The sequence below is a fragment of the Protopterus annectens genome, chromosome 6.part0, assembly GCF_019279795.1.
Source record: "Protopterus annectens isolate FY-2018-M chromosome 6.part0, PAN1.0, whole genome shotgun sequence".
NCBI classification, from domain to species: domain Eukaryota; kingdom Metazoa; phylum Chordata; order Ceratodontiformes; family Protopteridae; genus Protopterus; species Protopterus annectens.
In genome coordinates this window covers 1702000394-1702021210 of record NC_056737.1, presented here as the reverse complement: position 1 = coordinate 1702021210, position 20817 = coordinate 1702000394, and the positions used below count along the sequence as shown (strand labels likewise).

Below are 20817 nucleotides of genomic sequence, written 5' to 3'. Positions count from 1 at the left end.
GCCCTTGTTGTAATACTTTGACAACTATATGGAAATGCAAGGAGAAGCCAGCAGCAAGTCTCCATATAAAAGTTATCAACTACTGCAAATAAACCAGCAATGTTTCCATCCTTTAATGTCAAGTAGCAAAGTTAAAGTTCTAGTAGCTGTGGTAAACACTCTTCCCTGTGAGAGTAAAAAAAAATGTATCTGTCTTGGATAGCAACAGCCGCCACTGTTGCCGTTTAGCATAAAGGCATGGCAAAAATAAATGGAGGCAGTGGAAAGATGCTTATGGAAGTTATGTTAGAATATGTGCCAGCTGGATGCAAAGACATCCCTGAATGCAAAAGGTTGCAGAAAAAATTAAATGTTCTTATTGGCAAAGAAGGACTATCCAACCAAGGAGGATCCTCAACATTAGATCTAATTAGTTCCCAAAACACAAACTGAGAAAGCATGAATAAAATACAGCCAGAGTCTGTGCTCCATAAAATGCGGAAATAGCAGAAAATGTATGTGCTGTCAGTTTGGATCAGAGTTTCTGATACCCTACATGCAAGAAAAACATATGGCTGATAAAACAAGCTGTAGTTGCATAAAAGTCTTCCTGTTATGTTGGAGAATGATTACAAAAATAGAAGAATATGCAGAGTGCATAAATATTTCAAACCTACTCTTTTTGCTAAAGAGCCTGAATCAGGTACACAACGCAATGCAGTGCTGCATACAGATATTGCACAGACAGAAATGCAAAGAATTCCATGATGACCTTAAAAAGGTACTATGACAGGACCCAGTAGTCGGGGACTTGGGGATACAGACAATAATCTAGTCTTTGACCATCACGCATCTACGGAGGAAATCATTCAGTGTTGCTCAACTTATAAATAAGGGTATGGCATCTAAATCCAAAGAAGACATTGTTCCACTATATTAGGCACTCATCAGACCCATCACTGAATGCAACGGCCATTTAGGTATGTACCTAACCAGACACATCCAACAACTGGAACATTCACAGAGGTTCCTCACTAAATAAATACAGGGAATAAATAACATTTTATGCAGACCACCATCGGTCTCCTACAGACTGCTGAAATGAGATCCATACCTGGCATACAAGGCATTGTCGGACCACGCTCTGATGGTCCTCCTGTACATCTGCAAATAAAACAGCACCAAAATTACCTGTTCTAAAGACTTAAAGCTTGCCTGTCATATAAATAGGACCTGCTGGACAGATGGATATGAATCAGAGAGACTACCTCTTCACTGGAACAGGCTCCCCCTCCATGTGAAGCAGAGCTCCTCCCTAACTTAATTCAAGTGCATCTTGAACAACTGGATAGGGAAATGGAAATTCATCCCTAGTTTGGAATGTGTGTCCCTAACGGACACAGGCAGCCTGTAAATGGCTCATCTCCCAAGCCACTGCTTATAGACGTTTCACCTACCAAGCCCTTGTTTACACTACCAAAGGTACCAGAACTTATCCGATACTTGGGTTGCATGGGTAGGGTAAAAAAAGGCCCTAGTGATCATTAGCCTAGTACACACCTACAAATGGAAGGAAACTGTGCAATTAAGATATGGTGACCTGAAAATTCATGATTATCAAATAATACAGTTTTACAATCCTACTTAGTAGAGAGTATTTAAGAGACTTAACTATGTTAAAATGTAAAGTTCAGTAAACAAAAAGTCTACATCACTGGGCAAAATCTTAAGTGCCAAAATTAAATAGAAGCAGCAAAGTATTCACAACTTTTTAAGCTCTAGAAAAAAAGAAGTTCAGCGATAAGACGTTTGAGAAGTCTTCACAAAGGAAGTTAGATCTTTACAAAGCTACATTAAGACTTTGAGAGAAAGGAGACTCATCAACTGCAATTTAGCACAGTAAGTGAAAAAGCTGATTAAACAACAAAAACCTCTAAGAGCAGACACAGTAAATGATGATGAATCAGGTGAAGGGGAAGCAAACACAAACTGAAAAATTTGTAGAAACCTGTCAATGATGGATATGTTCCATCACCTGAGAATCAGAAAGCATTATCTATTCAAGTGCTACTTTAGAAACAGAATACAGATTTTATAACCCTAAAAACTACTACATTTTATTCTAGCTTTGATTCCCTATAGAAACATACATGCAAACCCTACTTGGAAAACAGTAAGAATGTTTTAACGTGACATATTTGCTGAGACTCCCCACCACCAAAGTTAAGGTGTGGTCTGTATATCAGCTACTGTACTAAATGGAACACAGAAGTCATTTTCACGGACTACTTTGGATATGCTGGTAATTCTCAATCACAATATGCACTGAAATGAACAACTTAATTTCACATGAGAAAAGTACAGCTGACTGAATATTTACATCACAACTGTATTACGTTCATTTACAACAGATCACTGTTGCTATACTATTCATAACGAAAAAGAAACATGTTGCAGGTGGACTTCTGAACGTATGCCCCAACTTCCAGAGCTTTGGATGTCCTCTGTATGAGGGTTGACTCTCTCCATATTGTGAATATCAGTAGGACATGCAATACAAAGGAGAGACAGCAACTCATGCCATCTTTGTTTTTTTTTCTTTTTGTGGTGACTAAGAGGGTCATTAAAATCTGTGCCCATATGATCTGTATACAAGGCTCAAAAGCAAGTCATTCCTGTATGAGAAAGAGCCAGGGCAAAACAGTAATAAGGTGACTAATATTAGAATTAACAGTCACCCAAACACAAGGTGAACAAATACGTGAAGAAGTGACAGGAAACCCATAATACACAGCAAATATCCTCACACTATAATGCACATTGGTATACTCACATCTGACCATGTTCACTCCAAGGACCCCTGTTGTGGTATTACTCATAATGAATGGAAAGTGTCAATGCAGTCTGGCCATACAATCAGTACAAGAGAGAGTATATGTTTACTGCAATGGCATACCTTGTTCTGTTCTAGGACAGAATGTTCAGCTTACAATGACTATAGAAAGTGTGGCTGGAAGATCACACACAGCTGCTTCACAAATAGGGAAGCATTCCTGAAAAACGCAGCTGAGGTGGTGGTAGCCACTAACTGCATGGAGTAGGTTTTCATATGCCCCTGCAAATATTTTCCCACAAATAGAGATGCTATCAGTCAAGAACCTGGAAAACACTTGCTCAAAAATTAGTCTGACCTGTTTTTCCTCACAAGAGCAAAACAAATAGCTGGTCTGTTGCCTGAAGGTCTTAGTTGTATCAATATACTATCTCATTTTTCTATGCAAATCCACTAGGTGAAAGAATCTCACTCCTTTGTTTGAGGAAGTGTAGAAAAGTGGGAGTTAAATGGTTTGGCTCAAGGCTATCTCCTAAATCACTTTAGGAGTAAGGGTATTTGTTCCTGGTGGAAGCATGTCCCTATGGAATGCCATTAGGGCTTTTTACATAAGCCTAAGACTGCGGTGGTGGTGCTGCGGTAGCGTTGTCGCCTCAAAGTAAGACGCTGTCCGGTTCGATTCTCAGCTAGAGCGTCTTCTGCGTGGAGACATACGTGAATGAGCGGCACAGCTGGCAACTAGGTATGTAAAAATCAACTGCCAATTATTAGCGGATCGGAGTTCCGCTGTGGCGACCCCAACCGGGAAAAGCCGAAAGACACAACAACTGCAAAAACTCTTCTGGCAAAAGTAAACTTCATAAGGAAAAGGGTTTTCCACGAGACACTTACGAATGGTACTGAGCTGGTTAAACTAAAAAAAAAAAAAAAAAAGCTTCCCCATTACACAAGGTCTCAAGGGAAAGTACAGTTGTGTACACTTACTATAAATGTACGTGTTCAAGTGTATTCACTGTTGCAGTCATCACATTTGGGTTATCTGCTTGCAGTAGCCCTCAGTCGGCCTGATTATCCAAGTCTTGGGGCCTGCGTCGGTTGCTGTCTCATCTTCCATGATGTCAGGTAGTCAGGGGTATAAATCATGCAGCCGACTCCATTACATCAGTTTTTCTTGTCCCAGATGTCAAGTGCCCCCCCAATGAGAAGCAACTGAATATATATATATATATATATATATATATATATATATATATATATATATATATATATATACACAAGGTTACAACTCCAACAAAAAAGCAAATACACCAAAAAGCTTTAAGCATAGTAAACATGAATAGAGGTACAGCCAAAAGAAGTCAGGGGGCTTGAGGGAGGGTAACTAGGACTGCAACAGTAAATACACTAGAACATCTACATTTATGGTAAGTGTACACAACTGTACTATGTTCTTCGTGTTTCACTGTTGCAGTCATCACATTTGGGTAGATTCCCAAAGCTAAGGCTGGGAGGCGGAACTTAGATAGCATTAGGACCAGCTATAAGGCCCTGCAAGACTGCAGTGGCAAAGTCAGCTCTGGACTTAGAGAAAATGGTAATGCTTGGTGAAAGTATGTACAGAACTCCAGGTAGCAGCTTCTAGGATGTCCCTGATAGGGACACCTCTGAGAAAGGCTGTAGAGGTAGATGCAGCCTTGGTTGGATGTAGTCTTCTCCCCTGTGGAGTAGGTTTTCCATGGTGCTTATAGCAGAAATTAATGCAATGGCCTATCCATTCAGAAATGGTTTGCTTTGAACTGGCCTTCCCCTCTGCCCATGCAGCAAATGCCACCAGCAGCTGTTCAGATTTCCTGAGAGGTTTAGTCCTGTCCAAGTAAAATCTAAGTTGTCTGTGCACATCTAAGGAGTGCAGTATACATTCCCCTTTGTTATGTGGATTACAAAAGAAGGTAGGCAAATGAATGGACTGATTAAGAGCCTCACTGGATACTACCTTGGTTATGGAGGAGGGATTGGTCCTGAGGGACACCCTGTCCACATGAAAGATGATGAAAGGCTCCACTGCCATAAGGGCCTGTAATTCAGACACCCTTCTTGCTGAAGTGACGGCTAAAAGGAAGGCTGTTTTCCAAAAAAGGAATTTCAAGTCTGCATTCGCAGCTGGCTCAAAAGGAGGTGGAGCGAGTTTTCCAATACAAAGTTAAGGTCCCAGACTGGCGCTGGGGCTCTCCTGGGTGGTCTTAAGTTTTTGGCCCCTCTGAGGAACTGCTTGAGCAGTGGATGAGAGAAGAGGGGTGGTTCTGTGTTGTAATGAGCTGAAATGGCTGAGGCATGAATTTTGATGGAGGAAAAGGAAAGGCCCTTGTTAAGCATTTCAGTTAAGTACTGATGAATCCGAGGTAAATTGTGCGCTGCTGTGCCCATCCCCTGAGTTTGGTTCCAGGAAGAGAATCTTTTCCATTTTTCAACATAAGATTTTCTAGTACTACGCCTCCTTGCCTCCGGAAGGACATCAAACACTTGCTTACTAAGGGATGGTAATGGAGAGAGATCAGGTAATTAGCCAGGCTGCCAGGTTCAGGGTTTGAAGCTGAGGATGCAGAATCTGGCCCTCCTGCTGGGACAGCAGGGTAGGGATCTGAGGCAGGTGCCATGGTGCCAGCAGTGACACACTGCACAATAGGGGGTACACCAGTGTTGGCGTGGCCAGTCTGGTGCAATCAGTACCGCCATTGGTTTGTCCTGTTTGATCTTTAGTAGTACCCTGGAGAGGAGAGGCAGAGGAGGAAAAGCATAAACAGGGACTCCACTTTCCAAGCTTGTTTGTGGGAGGCCTTGTGCAGACTTTGTCCAATTGATAGTTCTGAGGGGAGGCAAACAGGTCTATCTCTGGGCTCCCCCATTTGTTTATCAACATGATGAATGTCGTTGGTTCCAGTTTCCACTCGTGTGGGTCCATGAGATTTCTGCTTAGTTAGTCTGCCAGTGTATTTAGCTTTCCTGGCAGGAATTGAGCCTGTAGGTGCACTTGGTAGTTCAAGGCTATGTTCCACAGAGCCATTGCTAGTCTGCAGAGGGTATGAGTGGGTTCCCCCTGCTTGTTTATGTACCACATAACAGTGGTGTTGTCCGTCTTTACCATTAATTGTCCTGGAAGAATGTGGTCCTTGAAGGCTGTCAGTGCATTCTGTACAGCTAACATTTCTTTTTGACTGACATGCAGGTGCATTTGACTTGGGTTCCATTTGCCCTGAATGCACTTCCCTGCCAAGTGAGCCCCCCATGCATAGTCCGATGCGTCTGTTGTTAGGGTTTGGGCGGCAGGGGGTAGAGTGAATGGCAGTCCCCTGTTTTGGTGGCAGGCCTCTGACAAAAATATTTCCCTGGATGCAGTCCTGGATGCCATGGAGAACAGACAGTTCATTCTCCCAGAAAGAGTTCAGCTCTTTCTTTTGATCAAGAAGTAGAGAAAATGCATTTGATATTTAACCATCTTGAAGGTTTTTGGATACACATCAGCCTCCATTTTCATGGCTCATGGTTCCCCTTGCCATATTGTGCACTAGGAAAATTCATACTCTCCAAAGAGAGCTGAGTTACAGGGCTTTATATGCCAGCCATCATCAGGTTGACATTTATAAACCCACTGGGACCTTGTGCATTAGACTTTGCTTGGAGGATGCACTTGAGAGGCTTAAATGTCCAGGAAAGATGGATCAGCTGTGATGAAGCCAAACATGTCAGTATCAAAGAAATGATGGCCCTTATTTATGCATTCCAGATATTTACTTTGGTCTGGAAGTCAGGGGTGCTTCAAGTGGTCATGATAAGACTCTGGTCATGTGATGTATCAGTGAAGAACCCATTTGTACCAGAAGTGCAGACTGGTTGTGATTATCTTGGACTTAATCAAGCAGTGCCTACAGCTTCAGTCTTTTCACATACCTTTGGTCCAGAGTTCCTTAGCAAACAACATAAGCAGGTCCACATCTATCCCCCATTAATGTAAACTAAAAGCAAAGTCCTTCCACACGTTGACCATGACATAGGATAACCCAGAGAGATTTGTTGCTCCAATCACCCAATGCCAAAGTTATGTGCCAGGTAGCTATGCAAGGGAATGCCAGCAGTGATTGAATTTTAGTACTACAGAAAAGGGGATTCCATTGTGCTTTCCTCTCGTATTTTCTTCCTTGTCCCCAGTGGTGTCTTTAAGACCAGACAAGACAGAATCAGCCTTATATTAACTGCCATTTTTGACTGGAATTGCAGTGGTTTTCCTAGTAAATGCAGTTGAGTGGACTAGAATTCCGATTCCTTCCACACATACAGCTTATTTAATCCAACAGGTAGAGATGCTGATTCACTTAGACTTAAAACAGAATCACATTAACAGTGTGGGAGTCAGGACTACCAGTCCCTTCCTTTCCTGATGAGGTATTGTGTATATTTAAATGAAGCCAGGAAATTCTACCTGGTTAAATTATCTAAATTTTATACCAAGTGTAAGATCCTGATATACAGACCAAAATAGTGCTGGTTCAAGAATTGCTACTTTGCTTAAAAAATTATGCCTTTCTCAAGGTACATCTTTTAGCTGGTCTCTTTAAGGTCAGACAAAACAGAATCCACCTCATATTGACTGCCTTGTTTTCCTTTGAGACCTCCATTGGCATCCATCTGTGCAATCAAGCAGTTGTTAGTCAGGTCCTCCATTTGAGGCTTTCAAGGAAACCAGTGATGTTCTTCGTGTTTCACTGTTGCAGTCATAACATTTGGGTTATCTGCTTGCAGTAGCCCTCAGTCAGCCTGATTATCAAAGTCTGGGTCCTGCGTCAGTTGCCGTCTCATCTTCCATGACATCAGGTATTCAGGGTTATAAAGCATGCAGCCAACGCCATTACATCAGTCTTTCTTGCCATGCAGTGCCCGAAGCAGAAGCAGTTTGCAAGTGCTGGTTGGTCGACTCCTGAAATTTTCGTTTTCAAGTTTCAGAACCGAATTCTTCAGCTAAGCTAAGTACCCCGTTGGGGAAACTTTTTCTTGCTCTAAACCGATGTCAGTAAAAGTCAATAATTGTATTTCTTGTGGAAAGCGAATACCTCAACGATTTTCATTCATACTGTATTCCTTGCCTAGGCCCTGACTACGACCTTGCTGTCGGTTTTGTGCCTTATTTAAGCAATGAACTATTTGTCGTCTGTATATTTACGCTTCTAAATATTTTGGTATTTGGTACAGGGATTTCTTTATGCTGCTTAGACCGAAATACTGTAGTCCATGGCCTCCCAGGGGGTGGTCTGAATCAAGCAGTCATCCAGGTAGGGGGAAAATGTGAATGTGAGTGCCCTCTAACCAAATGTTTACAAATAATGGTATTAAATATTTTATGAATACCACAGAAACAGTGGACAACCTAAACAGCAAGAATGTGGTGTGGAAATGTGTCACTGCTACAAACACCAGAAATTTCCTGTGATCCCTGTAGACAGGAATATGAAGATATGCATCTTTAATGTTCAGGGTGACCAGTCGAGCATCCAACAAAAGTAAAGGGAGGTGGGACTGAAAGATCAGCATCCTGAAGTTTTTTTAACAGCACAAAAAACTTGTTTAGCATTAGGAGCTCCAAAATAAATCTCAAAGGTACACATTTCCTGAGTACCAGGGCGTTGTTGCCTCACAGCAAGAGGTTCTCCCGTTAGATTCTAGGCTGGAGTGCGGGGAGTCTGCATGTCCTCCCCGTGGTTGGGTGGGCGTTCGAAAGACATGCGTAAATGGGCGTGCCCTCGTTGAAGGTTGTACGTCGAGCTGCACCTCGGCGTTCGTGAAAATCTACTGCCAATCATTAGCGGACCGGAGTTCCGGTGTGGCGACCCCTAACCGGGAAAGCCGAAAGATGACAACATTAAATCACTCAAGAATGGGAAACACATTAATATAAAAAAAAAAAACCCATATTAACATGTTTCCAGTTAGATACATTATACAGTGCATGTGTTCTTATTTACAATTACCATCAGTCCAGCATTGCATAAAATGTTCAATTCCTGCCTTCACTTAAACCTCACTCCTCCTCCAGAACATTATTCTAAATATATTGTTCTCACAATATCTATCTATTTCTATGTAATTTACTCGTTCCCTTTTCAGAATATCCCACTTCCAGTTCTTTTTACCTCTGTTACAATATTCAGTACTTCAATACAGTTGGTTTAAACTTTGACTTTCATTTCCAGGTAATAATTTTGGCAGCCACCAGAATTAAACATAAAAAGGCCTTACTATGTCTAGGCAAATCAAGTCATATGTTGCAGCTCAAAAGAATAATTTCCTTAGTTATATCCATTTGCTTACCCAAAACTTCTGGTAGAGTAAGGCTGCCAAGTCATTACACTCCCAGAACATGTTCCAAGTTACCTCCTCTTTCTCATCACACCTCCAATAACTGCCATCTACCAGAGGAAAAATTCTATAGAGTCTGATCGGGATATAAAAATATCTATGCATATACTTCCATGCAAAAATCCCAAACCTTCTAGACTTTGCTGCATACTTTAAAGCCATACCTATGTCCTCCCATTATTCTCTTTTAAACTGCATGTTCAGTCTCTAGTCCCTATTTTTCTAACCTCCTCTAATTGATTCTTATAGTTACTGTGCAATATTTTATATGCCCTACTAATTACCCCATTAACAACAGCTTCTGTTATAGATTCAACTAAAAACTCTACCACAGCAGGTCAAGTACCAGTAAGAGTCTTGAGTAGAACCCTGTTTCTTGCTCTGCTAGTGGAACCCTTTCCACAGTGCTTAAGGAGCATGCGAGTTTGGCAGTTAATTGCCATAATGTCTACATCTGAGGAACAGTAGACTTTTGTTTCACTGAACCTAACCAAATCACTGTGGAGTGTATGGTTTACTTGACCATCCAGTGAGACAACTACAGGTTCTGCTGCCAGGTTACATTTCTCCTCCACTCCATAACATCTAGATAGTTTACCAAGTGCCAGGGTCTGTAAATCCATCTCCAGAGAGGCATCAAATGAACCTTAAACTACCTGAAAGCCTGAAGGGTTGGCCATCAGCTTAGATTCTTTGATACAATTTCAGAAAAGTTTTCCTGAGAGTCTGCTATCTGTTTGACTTCTCATTTAAGTTCACGCATTACATTTAGTTTCTCAAAAAAAGCATCCTCCAGCGTACAACCCAAACATAAACACTTTTCTTTAACTGTGTCATACCTGAAATGGGTCTTTTCGACCCTGACATCCAAGATGGATGACTGTTCAGGGAAAGGAGCAGACACAGTACTGATAAATATGTTGGTTCTTTTCTAGGCACATACAGCATTGCATTTATTTATTTTTATTTATTTATTTATTTATTTTTTACAAAAATGCATTTGATTTTGAAGCGAGTACTATAAGCCGATAAGTTAAAAGAAATGTATTACAATTAGACTTTTTTTTATATACAAGCTAAACTTCTGAACGTGCTTGAAAATGACTAAAGAAAAAGTTTATTCTGAACCAGTCTGTGTCAATAACTGCATTCCGTCAGCCTGGCAACAAAAAGATGCCATGTAACAGAAAAAGTAAAATGCTGTGGAGTGTACAGAAAATGGGTGATAAGAACTGAGTTTATGATCACTTCACTATACTTATTTCTAGAACAGTATTTAAGTGACTAGTATTATGTCATTTTTTTTAGTAGTGTTAAAGATAAGGTTACAAGATCGTTGATTTGGAAGTTCATTTTTTTATCTAAAAAGAATTGAAAAAGTCACATCTTGACCAGGGATCACAGGCTTCTGCACAAAATTTGGCAAGAATATCCAAGGAAAGAGAGCAGTACCTACGGTCAAGAAGCTTTTCTCTCTCTCTCTATGAAAATGTCAAGAAGCTGGTGTCCAAATGTGATACAAAAAAAAAATAAATCTGTCAGTGCAGGGGAGATGAAAAGGCTGTGCCTCTTTGTGCCTCCTCATGCTCTTTTCCCAAGGAATATTTAACAACAATATTCTACAATACTGCATGCCTGCATGCACTATTAGTAGACAGCCCTAAAAAAATATAACTTTCTTATTGAACAGTGCAAAGTTTGCACAATTCAGCAATGAATATTTCCAAGACAGAATAAGCATCTCTCAATGCAGGAACTTGTTTGGTGATCTTTAACAAAGACATTATCAGCCTCAGAAAGGTCTCCAAATGAGCAGGTAAACAAAAAAAAAATGGTGCACAACACAACTGATCAGATTAAAGGAAATTCCTGACTGGGCTACTTATTGCTGATCTAGAGGTTGCCTTGGATAAATGAACAGGACATTGTTCAGTATAGCAAAAAGAATTGAAGGTGGCATAAACTGTTCTCTCCTTTGTATAGCTCGTCCTACTGACATCCATTGCACAGAAAGGGTCTGTCCTCAACCAGGGGATGTATAAGGCACTGGTAGTTAGGACAGCTGATCTGACATTCACCTATGATGTACCTCCCATTCATCATGAATGCCACTACAGCACCGATCCTTACAATGAAACTTTACCCATTACCACAAACAGATCATGGTCTGTAAAACAGTTTGCACAGCGGCTGGCGGGGTGGGGAGGTGGGATCACAGTTCACCACTGTAAATTAGATTACCAGTGAAAGTACAGTTGTATAAGAACTTAACATAACAGCAGATGCCCTACTGACCACCACTGCAGAGTTCTTAAAAGATGGATTGTAGTTCAAGGACATCCAGCCACGGTACCAAAGCTTTATCCTCCTAGGATGTACATCTGCATGATGACCTCTGCTCATCAGCATAGGGGTATAAACATGGATGCAAGTAAGAGAACCTCAGACTATCTCCAAGCTAGTTGCAGCCTAAAGAAAACTGAGGAAGTAGACTGGTTATCCAGCAGGGGCTTATTTTGAAAAGGATAAGCAAGTTCCCCCTCAGAAAGGCTGTAATATCCTGGAATAACGAGTGTGTGTCTGTGATTAAGGCACACGCTCATTATTCCAGGATATTACAGTCTTTCTGAGGGGAAACTTGCTTACCCAATGTTTGTGCCAATAGGGAGAAAAAAGAAGAGAAGGGGATAGGTTGGGAGGGAAGGAATGCTGCAGTGATCAGCAGGACATCTACTGTTAAAGTATGTTCTTACACAACTGTATTATGCCCTGACTGAGCCACTGTTGCAGTATTCTTAACAGATAGGAGATTCCCAGAGCTGTAGAGAGGGAAATGTGGCAGGCTTAAAAAAGGATAAAACAAAAAGTCTAGGAGGCAAGATGGAATAGTTCTAGCAAACAGTGCCATGGACCTGCAGAAGGCATCTAGCTTGCAGTGTTTTGTGAAGGGGTGAACTGCTTTTAAAATTGACCTATTATCGACCTACTTACAAGGCAGCTGATGAAGCCACTGCTCAAGTGGAGTGTGTGCTTTTGGCCACATGGGTAAAATCTTTTTATGGTGAGAGTACCAGAAGGAAATAGCCCTTGAGAACCAGGAAGCAATAGTTTGTTTGGGAACTAACCTGGAGTCCATAAATGAGATGAACATCTGATCTGTTTTTTCTGATAGCCCTTAATTTTGTCCAGATAAAACCTCAACTGTCTGTGAATGTCTAAGTAATGTAAGATTATTTCCCCCTTACTCTGGGGCTTGGGGGGAAAAAGGTAGGCAGACTGAATGCTTGGTTGAAGGTTAGCATGCTAACCACTTTTGGCATGAAAGATGGATTGGCTCAGAGGCCTACCCTGTCTTTGTGGAAGATGAGGAAAGATGGAATAGCCATGAGAGCATGAAGTTCTGAGACCCTGTAGGCTGAAGTCAAGGTCAAGAGAAGCACTGTTTTTCCAAGTGCAGAATTTTAGCGTAGCCTAAGCAACCAGTTCTAAAGAGGGTAAAGTGAACTTTTCCAAAACAAAATTAAGATCCCATATTGGGGTGATAGGCCTCCTTGGGGGTTTAAGGTGTAAAATTCCCCTGAGAAGAAGCTTAACTTCTGTCCTGGAAATGAGAGGGGGATGCAAAGGTAAGCAAGAATTAATGGTAGATAAGAGCTTTAATGAAAGAGTAGGCCAACCCTGAATGTAATAAGTCACATAAGTATTGGAGTACTGTAGGGGTGTCCAACAACAGGGGTTGGAGTTTGCACTTAAGGCACCAGATTGACAATCTCTTCCACTTGGCTGAATAATATTTCCTGGTGTTAGGTTCCCTGCAGGACTGACAACCTTTTCAGAAAAGGGGCATCTTGTAGGGATTAGAAATCTATCATCCAGATGGTTAGACTGAGTGAGGTTAGACTGGGATGAAGGAGCTGCCCCTTCTGTTGAGTGATTAGATCTGGTTTGGAGGGATTCTCCAGTAATCTCCCTTTGATAAGTGAAGCAGAACCTTTGGGTGGGGTATGCATAAAGAAACTTTGCTGTCCATTGGAAGGAAAAGGCACCTGTCCTCCAGGATAAAGGTGATAGGCTCCTTGTGCAGAAATCTGGGGTCAGGTTATGCCCAGAGGAGGCAAAAGGGTCTATCTGGAGAGCTCCCCATCTGAGAGTTATGGATTTGAAAACCACTGTGTTCAAGGACCATTTGTGAGGATCCTCCATGTTCCTAGGACTATACATCACTGAGAGAGTAAGACTCAGTAGAGAGGCTAGATGCCAGACCTCCTGTGACAGCCTCTACAGATGGTAGGATATTGTGCTTCCCTGCTTTTTTATGTACCACATCACCGTGGTATTGTCCATATGCACTAGCAGAGTGCTTGGTTTCCAAAAACGCAGGGCTTGTAGAAGTTGATGTGTTCTTTTGACACATGTGCAGGCCACTCCCCTTGCACTCTGTGGTCTCCTCTCCCAGCCTTGTCTGAAGCATCTATAGACAAGACTTGGTTGTGTGGGGCTGGAGTGAATGGAAGATCTGGGTTGAGCATAAACTTGTTGCTCCACCAACAGAGTTTCTTCCTGATGTAAGGAATAAGAGGAATGCAGGTACCCACAATGATTTCAAACACTGTATTTTCCTCATGTGTAGAATGGCAAGGGACCCCATAGGGATGGTGACAGCCATGAGTCCCAGAGCCCTGACAGCTTGTCTGGCTGAGTGATGATCCTCGATGGAAAGCATTAAGAACTCGTTTGTCTAGGGAGGTAACCTTATCTTTAGGAACAGAGGCATGCATACTAAATGTGTTGTACCCAGAAAGGTCAGTTGTTGGGTGGGAATGAGCTGGGATCTTTTGTAAATTGATGGTGAACCTCAGGAGGGTCAGAAGTTGCAAATTGTAATGAAAGTGCTTTAGAAGAGTGTCCCTGGATAAAGACTGAAATAGAAGGCTATCTAGGTAAGGGAAGATATGTATGCCCTGAGTGCAACAGAAAGCTACTACTGGAGCCAAACAGTTTGTAAAACCCACTGGAGCTGTAAAAAGATCAATGGGCAAAGCATTGAACTTAAAATGTGATGACCCAGTAAAGAACACAGAAATTTTCTGCAGGGAGGAAGGATGGGAATATGAAGATAAGCATCCCTTTAGATCCAAGGATACTAGAAAAGCCTGAAGAAGTAGGAAGAGTAGAAGAGCTTGTAAAGACAGCATTTCTGAAAGAGGGAACTCTCAGAAAGGTGTTTAGCTGGGAGAGGTGCAGGATAGGTTTCCATTGGCCCTCTTTCCTTGGGACAAGAAAAGCCCTCGAGTAAAATCCCTTTCATAAACAGAAAGGGTGGGGGTCTCTTATGTATTCCTGGTCCAGCAAGTCTTGCACGATAGGGTCTAGCAGGTGTACCTGGTTGGGAGGAGGTGGGGGTATTCCCCCGGGCACTGGGCTACTTTCCCAAGACATAGTGTAACCCTCCTTGATAATGCATAAGGCTCACTTGTCTAAGGTTACTGATTCCCAGAAAGAAAAAGAGAGTGCCTTTTTGAGAGGGGAGTGGAGAAGGTGGGTTTGGAAAGGGGGCGGGTGGAACATAGTCACAGGGGTCTACTACCTGAGGCCTTCCAGGAGGAGTATCCCTTGGAGTTATTTTCTGGGAAACTATTCTTTGCCTATGAGGTGTTGTAGTCTCTTGGCAAAGGAGGTAGATTTTGCTGGATAACTTCTATTTTACCTGGGCACTGTAGAAAGCAGAATCTGACAGCACTCTTTCATTGCCTTGTCCTGTTCCTGCAAAGCCTTGAAAAGACTGGCAGCTTGTCAGCCAAAAAGGAGGATGTCATCTAGTAACAGAGTCTAGAATCTTAGACTTGAAATCTTCTGGAAAAGGTTGGCCTCATAGCCAGGCAATACCACCTGATCACTGAGCCAGTAGCAGTCACCTTGAAAGAGAGATCCAACGCATCATACCTGTATTTATACTGTGCCTGGCTATTTGCGAAACCTGGGCCACTAGAGACTGCATATGCTCTTTTGACTCCTGTGTCTTGGGCTCTGTGATAGCCTTGCTTAAGGACTGTAGCACACAGAGTTGAGTATTTGGTCATTTGAGCTTGGTAGTTTATAGCTCTGAAAGATAAACTGGAGGAAGTATACACTTTCTTACCTCACCTGTCCACTACTCGATTGTCCTTCTCATTAGGGAGAACATTAGTGCCAGGAAGCAGCTTGGAGAATTTGTCTAAAGCTAGGGTTTTTGTAGTGGTACTTTAGTTCACCAGGAGCTTTGTAGAAGCTATCTGACCTTTTTGGAGCTGGAGACTGAGAATCAGGTGGAGAAGATGTGAAATGTGTCTAGGTAAGCATCTAGCACTGCAGGAAGTGGAGGAGCAGGAGCAGGACTGCCCATCTCCTAAAAGTGGTAGAATCCGTTTTGCACCTCAAGACACCTGTCTGGATTGTCATTTAAAATATTTCATCATGCTGTGAAAGGTGCATGCTGTGTAAGGTTTCTCCAAAGAAGGCCTCTTCCAAGACGGAATCTGGAGAGAGAGGGAGAGTCTCCCTCATCTGTTTTCTTCTTCTTAGGGGTGACATCCACCTGAAGCAGCTTAGAGGGTTCTTAGCATTGGCACATATCCATCAATGTGCTGGGAATCTCTTCCTAAGATCTGAGGCATTCCTTAAGGTCCCTGCAAGATGAGTTGTGGTTTGTCAAAGGATTCAGTCATCTGCAAGGCCTCAGAAGCTGTACCAGCAGCCAGTGGAGTCACAGTAGAGGACTTGTGAGAAGACTCATCACAGGTTCAACCACCTCAGCAGGTAAGTCCAATTCTGAGATGACTGAAGGAGAATCTTCTCTAGGTCTTTTAAGATTTTTCTTAGGCCAGAAGCTGACATTTGGGCCTTCCAACATGGAGCAGTGGACCAAGCATTTCAGATGCTGGGTCACAAGAAAGGTATGAAGTATGGATAGCCTACACCATAGAGTTTGAAGAAGAAACTACTGACAGAGGGAACAAGATTTATAAATGTGTTCAGGGCCTAGACAGAATAGGCACTTAGTGTGTAAGTCTTTGTATGGAATTAGTCTATCACACTCTCACTTATCTTTCCTAGTTGACATCTAGTAACAATCTGCAAAACAGTCAAAAGTTAAGAAAGGAAAGAAGTATCCTGTACAGGGCATTTTTCTGAGCTGACAAGTGAAGCTATAGTTTTGAGCAACCAAACAATCACAGTCCATTAGGTGCAATGACCTGCATTCAGGCTAGCGGCAAGATAGTCTGAGGATCTCATACTTCCGTCCAACTCTATATCTCTACGCCGAGTTGAGGTCATCATACGGACATGCGTTCTGGGAAGGTGAAGCTTCGGTACCCAGGGCTGGACGCCAGTAAGCTAATACTCGTGTTAAGAACACTACCACAATGACTCAGTCAGGCCAAACATTCAATCAGGGTGAAATTTTTGCACTTTAAAATTAAACAAATATTTTTCCTTTGTATATCACTTACCCCAGCTTCTGTCCAATCAACACACAGAACCTTGTCCTCGTGAGCAGCCAGGTCATACAAAGGAGCCTTACAACTGTAAACAGTAACAGAAGAAAACAGACCACATCAGGAATGCTTCCTAGAGCATGACATTTAATAACATTCTCAAAAACACTCTACATAAACACTATTAACAATACAAAAGCTTCCTTTTATTATTAGTTAAAACATTGAAGATCTTGCATACTTTCCAGTACAGGCCAATTACAACTATCACACAGCTAAAAGAAGCAAATGTGGACAACAAAAATAAGTGTGCAATACCTTACTGAAATAATGTTAATGTACAGCACTAAAGGGAAATTTAAACATTTTTTTGCATTGCAGTTTCGATAAAAGACAGCGTTTTTTGTAAATCCATATTATAGTAGCTCTAATGTAAAGAAACGGCTTCCCCTAATATAATATGCCCCTCAACAGATACATATACACACGACAGAAAACAGGTTAGTTAAAGATTTGGTGTAAAGTGTGTCAAACCAGACTCTGGGCACTGCAAGTTTAAAGCGTAAAATACAGAAGGACAGACTCAAACTGTGTGTGCACTTAAGTACAAATGTTCTAACAGATGAAACAGCAGCAGTGATAAACACAAAGCATTTGAGCTACAGAAGTGCTACATGCCATGTATTTAGGTCAACCAGCTGGTCTTCTCAGAACTATTGCTAGCGCTGTGTGTGAGAAAGAAAAGCAAGAAACAATAAGAGATTCAATGAGTGTCAGATGGACTGGTGGAATAAGTGGAGCTAATGGCCAGAAAGTCACTCAGAAACTACATGACAGGATCAAATACTTTACACCACAGACTAATATTAACCATGACTGAAAAAGTAGAAAAAGATAAAGTGAAAAAGACAATACAAGAAAAAAAAATCTCTTTAAACCAAGGAAAGCAGGATTATAGAGCAAGAAGATGGTGGAAATGGAAGAATGAAAAGATTAAGGAAGGAAACGAGTGAAAGGGTATGCTATACAACACCAGAAATATGGGTAAATAATGAAACAATTATACGCTGTACCTGAAGAAAGGGACAGGGTACTCTTATATAACAGTCTACAATGGGTAAGGAGTAGGACACAGACACCTGAATCTATGGGGCACAGACAAAAAAATAAGAGAATTAAAGGAAAGTGGGGTATAGTAAATGCACATTCAAGATAGGATAACTGCACTTTGGAAGAAATTTGGGGTACTAAAGTGGTGAAGCATTACAGTAAAATGTCGAACTTGAGGCTTGTGGGGTGGTATGTGGTACATACAAGAGAAGAGCAAGAAATTTCAAGCAGCAGGTTACAATATATAGGTTACAATATAAAGACAATCAAATGTAGGAAAGGATGAACACATGAGGGTTGACTTTAGTCTGTCAGGAATCAATGTGAGAAATAAAATGGACAGGTGGGCAAGAATTAATGCCAGTCAAAATATGTGGATGCATTAAAGAAGGAATAAGGGAATGAGGTCTTATACCAGGTGACAAGGAAACATGTGAAGAGAAAACAAGTTATATGAAATATACGGAGAAAGATCTTACATGAAAAAAGACAGTATAAAGAAGAATGGAAGTGAATGCATGAAGAAACACTACAAAAAGGTCAGAGAAAAAGATCAACAAAGATTATCCTTGTGATGCTGTATGAAAGTAAGCAGCACTTAACTATCCATAAGAATGTGTCCTGAAGCAAGATTTGGTGACACTAAAATGGGGTACGACTACTGTGACCCTATTTCTCTCCAAAGTATTTTACGGAAAGGCTACTTGCCACTTCATTTGGAACTCTGACCTTCCTCACTTGACTGACAACATTCTAACTGGCCAAATATGTTGGGTGCGAACCACTGACTAGTCAAGCCAATTTTAAAGAAGCAGAGTACTTCAAAAGACCCATATGAATTATCCACAAGCATCAACTCAGACAGCCACTGTCTGATGCTTTCTTCTGTATGCTGTGCATGAAATTCAGAATATTGTTCAAATGAAAGTGTACTAACTTGTGTCAGTCTGGTTGTTTCAATTAGTGCATCAAACTGTACAGCTATGAGGTAGGTCTTTTAAAACAAACAGTGCCCTTGTATACCAGCTATAGCCTCAGATACATTAAGTCTGATAAAAGAAAAAAACTCTGCCTTTTAAATTGATACTAGCACTTTATCATGCTTCCCCAGTTCCCCACTGAACCACTACTATTCCTCTGGTTGTATCCTCTGTCCCTCACTGGATTTTTCCCCATGCACCTGCCATCTTTTTCTTCCCAGGCAATATGGATGTCACCCTTTGTCAGCAGACCTCATCCACTCAACTAATGAAGAAATATGGCCTTATAGCTATTACATTTTATGGTCAGTCTGAAGAACAAGCACTTCAAAAATAATAAAACAATTAGTGCAGGGAGTTCTCATTCTGCAGTCATTTGGTCAGAATCTCCAACTAGCAGGAGTGGTGTGCAGGGAGTCATTCCCTTAGTCTTATTAACATGTAAGACTGCTGGCTACTGCATAAGTTCACCCAGGTAGAAAAAATATCCCCACCCTCCCCCTTGGGATAGGACAGTTGGTCACTGGTTCTTCATCCTATTCCTTACACCCCCCACCAAGCTACTTCTACCAGCAGCCCAAGCCATACGCCTTGCTTCTTTACCACTGGGCAAACCAGCATTCCTTTATTATTTTATACTGTTGTATACATGGTATGTGCTTTAATTGGGAAAACTATCATTCCTTTACTATTTTATATGGTTGTATATATGGTATGCGCTCTAATTGGGCAATCCAGCATTCCTTTACTATTTTATACTGTTGTATATATGGTATGTGCTCTAATTGGGCAAAACAATATTCCTTTACTATTTTATACTGTTGTATATATGGCATGTGCTCTAATTGGGCAAACGAGCATTCCTTTACTATTTTATACTGTTGAATATATGGTACATGCTCTAATTAGGCAAACCAACATTCCTTTACTATTTTATATTGTTGTACATATGGTATGTGCTCTAATTGGGCAAGCCAGCACTCCTTTACTATTTTATACTGTTGTATATATTCTATGTGCTTTAGTTCCCCTGACCAAAGTAGCACAAACGTCAAAAAACACTACCATACATGACAGCAATAAAACTAGCAACAAGGTTTAAAGGAAAACAAAACTGGTGAAGAAAAACATTATTTTACTGGTTTTAAAAGCATAATACTACACGAAAAGTCTACTTTTTTTTTTTACATCTGAAAGCATGTGTTGTACAGGAGTTTACAGCCACAAAACTAGACTACAAGCAATACTTCAGCTGCAAAACAACCTTTCAGTTACAAATGAGTATTAAAAAAAATAATAGTACACGGACAGCAAGTACATCATGGAGTCTACAAGGCAAAGAAAAATACAACCAGAGGCAGTTAAGCAAAGAAAAAAAAGAAAATGCACCCACCCTGACTACCTGATTGTGACAGTGAGCACACAAAAAAGGGCGACAGTAGAAGAGATGTATAGTAGACTCAACATCAGTGTCTTACGTATAAGCAAAAATGAGAGACTAAATGCTCCGTCACTAGGCATGGTAGAAACTAAGACATATCCAACACACAAAGTACATGTCAGAATCAAACAAGTTCATCTTTATTTAGTTGTTCTAGCCTAAAACACCATTTACATAAACTACTATTTCAAAGTACAACAGTCAAGAATAAACAATAACAAACTGACTTAACAGATAAAAAGTGCTACCAAGAGATAAACAATAATGGACAGAATCATCCCACCCTGACAAAATCATTTCCAAGAAGGATGTTTTAAGTGTTTTCCAGTACCCAGCCAAAGATGCACATACCCAAAGCCATCAAAATAACAGATTCCACATGTAAGTAGCTTGGTTATAAAATGAGGGGAACCCTGAAGTTTGAAGATGCACCTGTGGAAATGCTAGCAGCTCCTGGGGAGGCTCATCACAAAAACACAGGCAAGGAACAAGCACATCCAACTCCTTCAGGTAAAAAAGACTTGAGTCATGAGTTCACAAATAAGTTAACACCAGGAATTCCTAAATGCTCCTACAATGAACAGGAAGTGATTG

General features: G+C 41.2%; 1 protein-coding gene across 1 annotated transcript in view; it reads right to left on the bottom strand.

Moving 5' to 3' along the window:
* Positions 1 to 20817, bottom strand: part of WDR12 (WD repeat domain 12) — a gene marked incomplete in the record, with an annotated part of 668024 nt that overhangs the window by 22701 nt on the left and 624506 nt on the right. Inside the window, 1 exon segment of the mRNA XM_044075093.1 lies at positions 16708 to 16780. Coding sequence (XP_043931028.1) covers positions 16708 to 16780 — 73 coding nt within the window.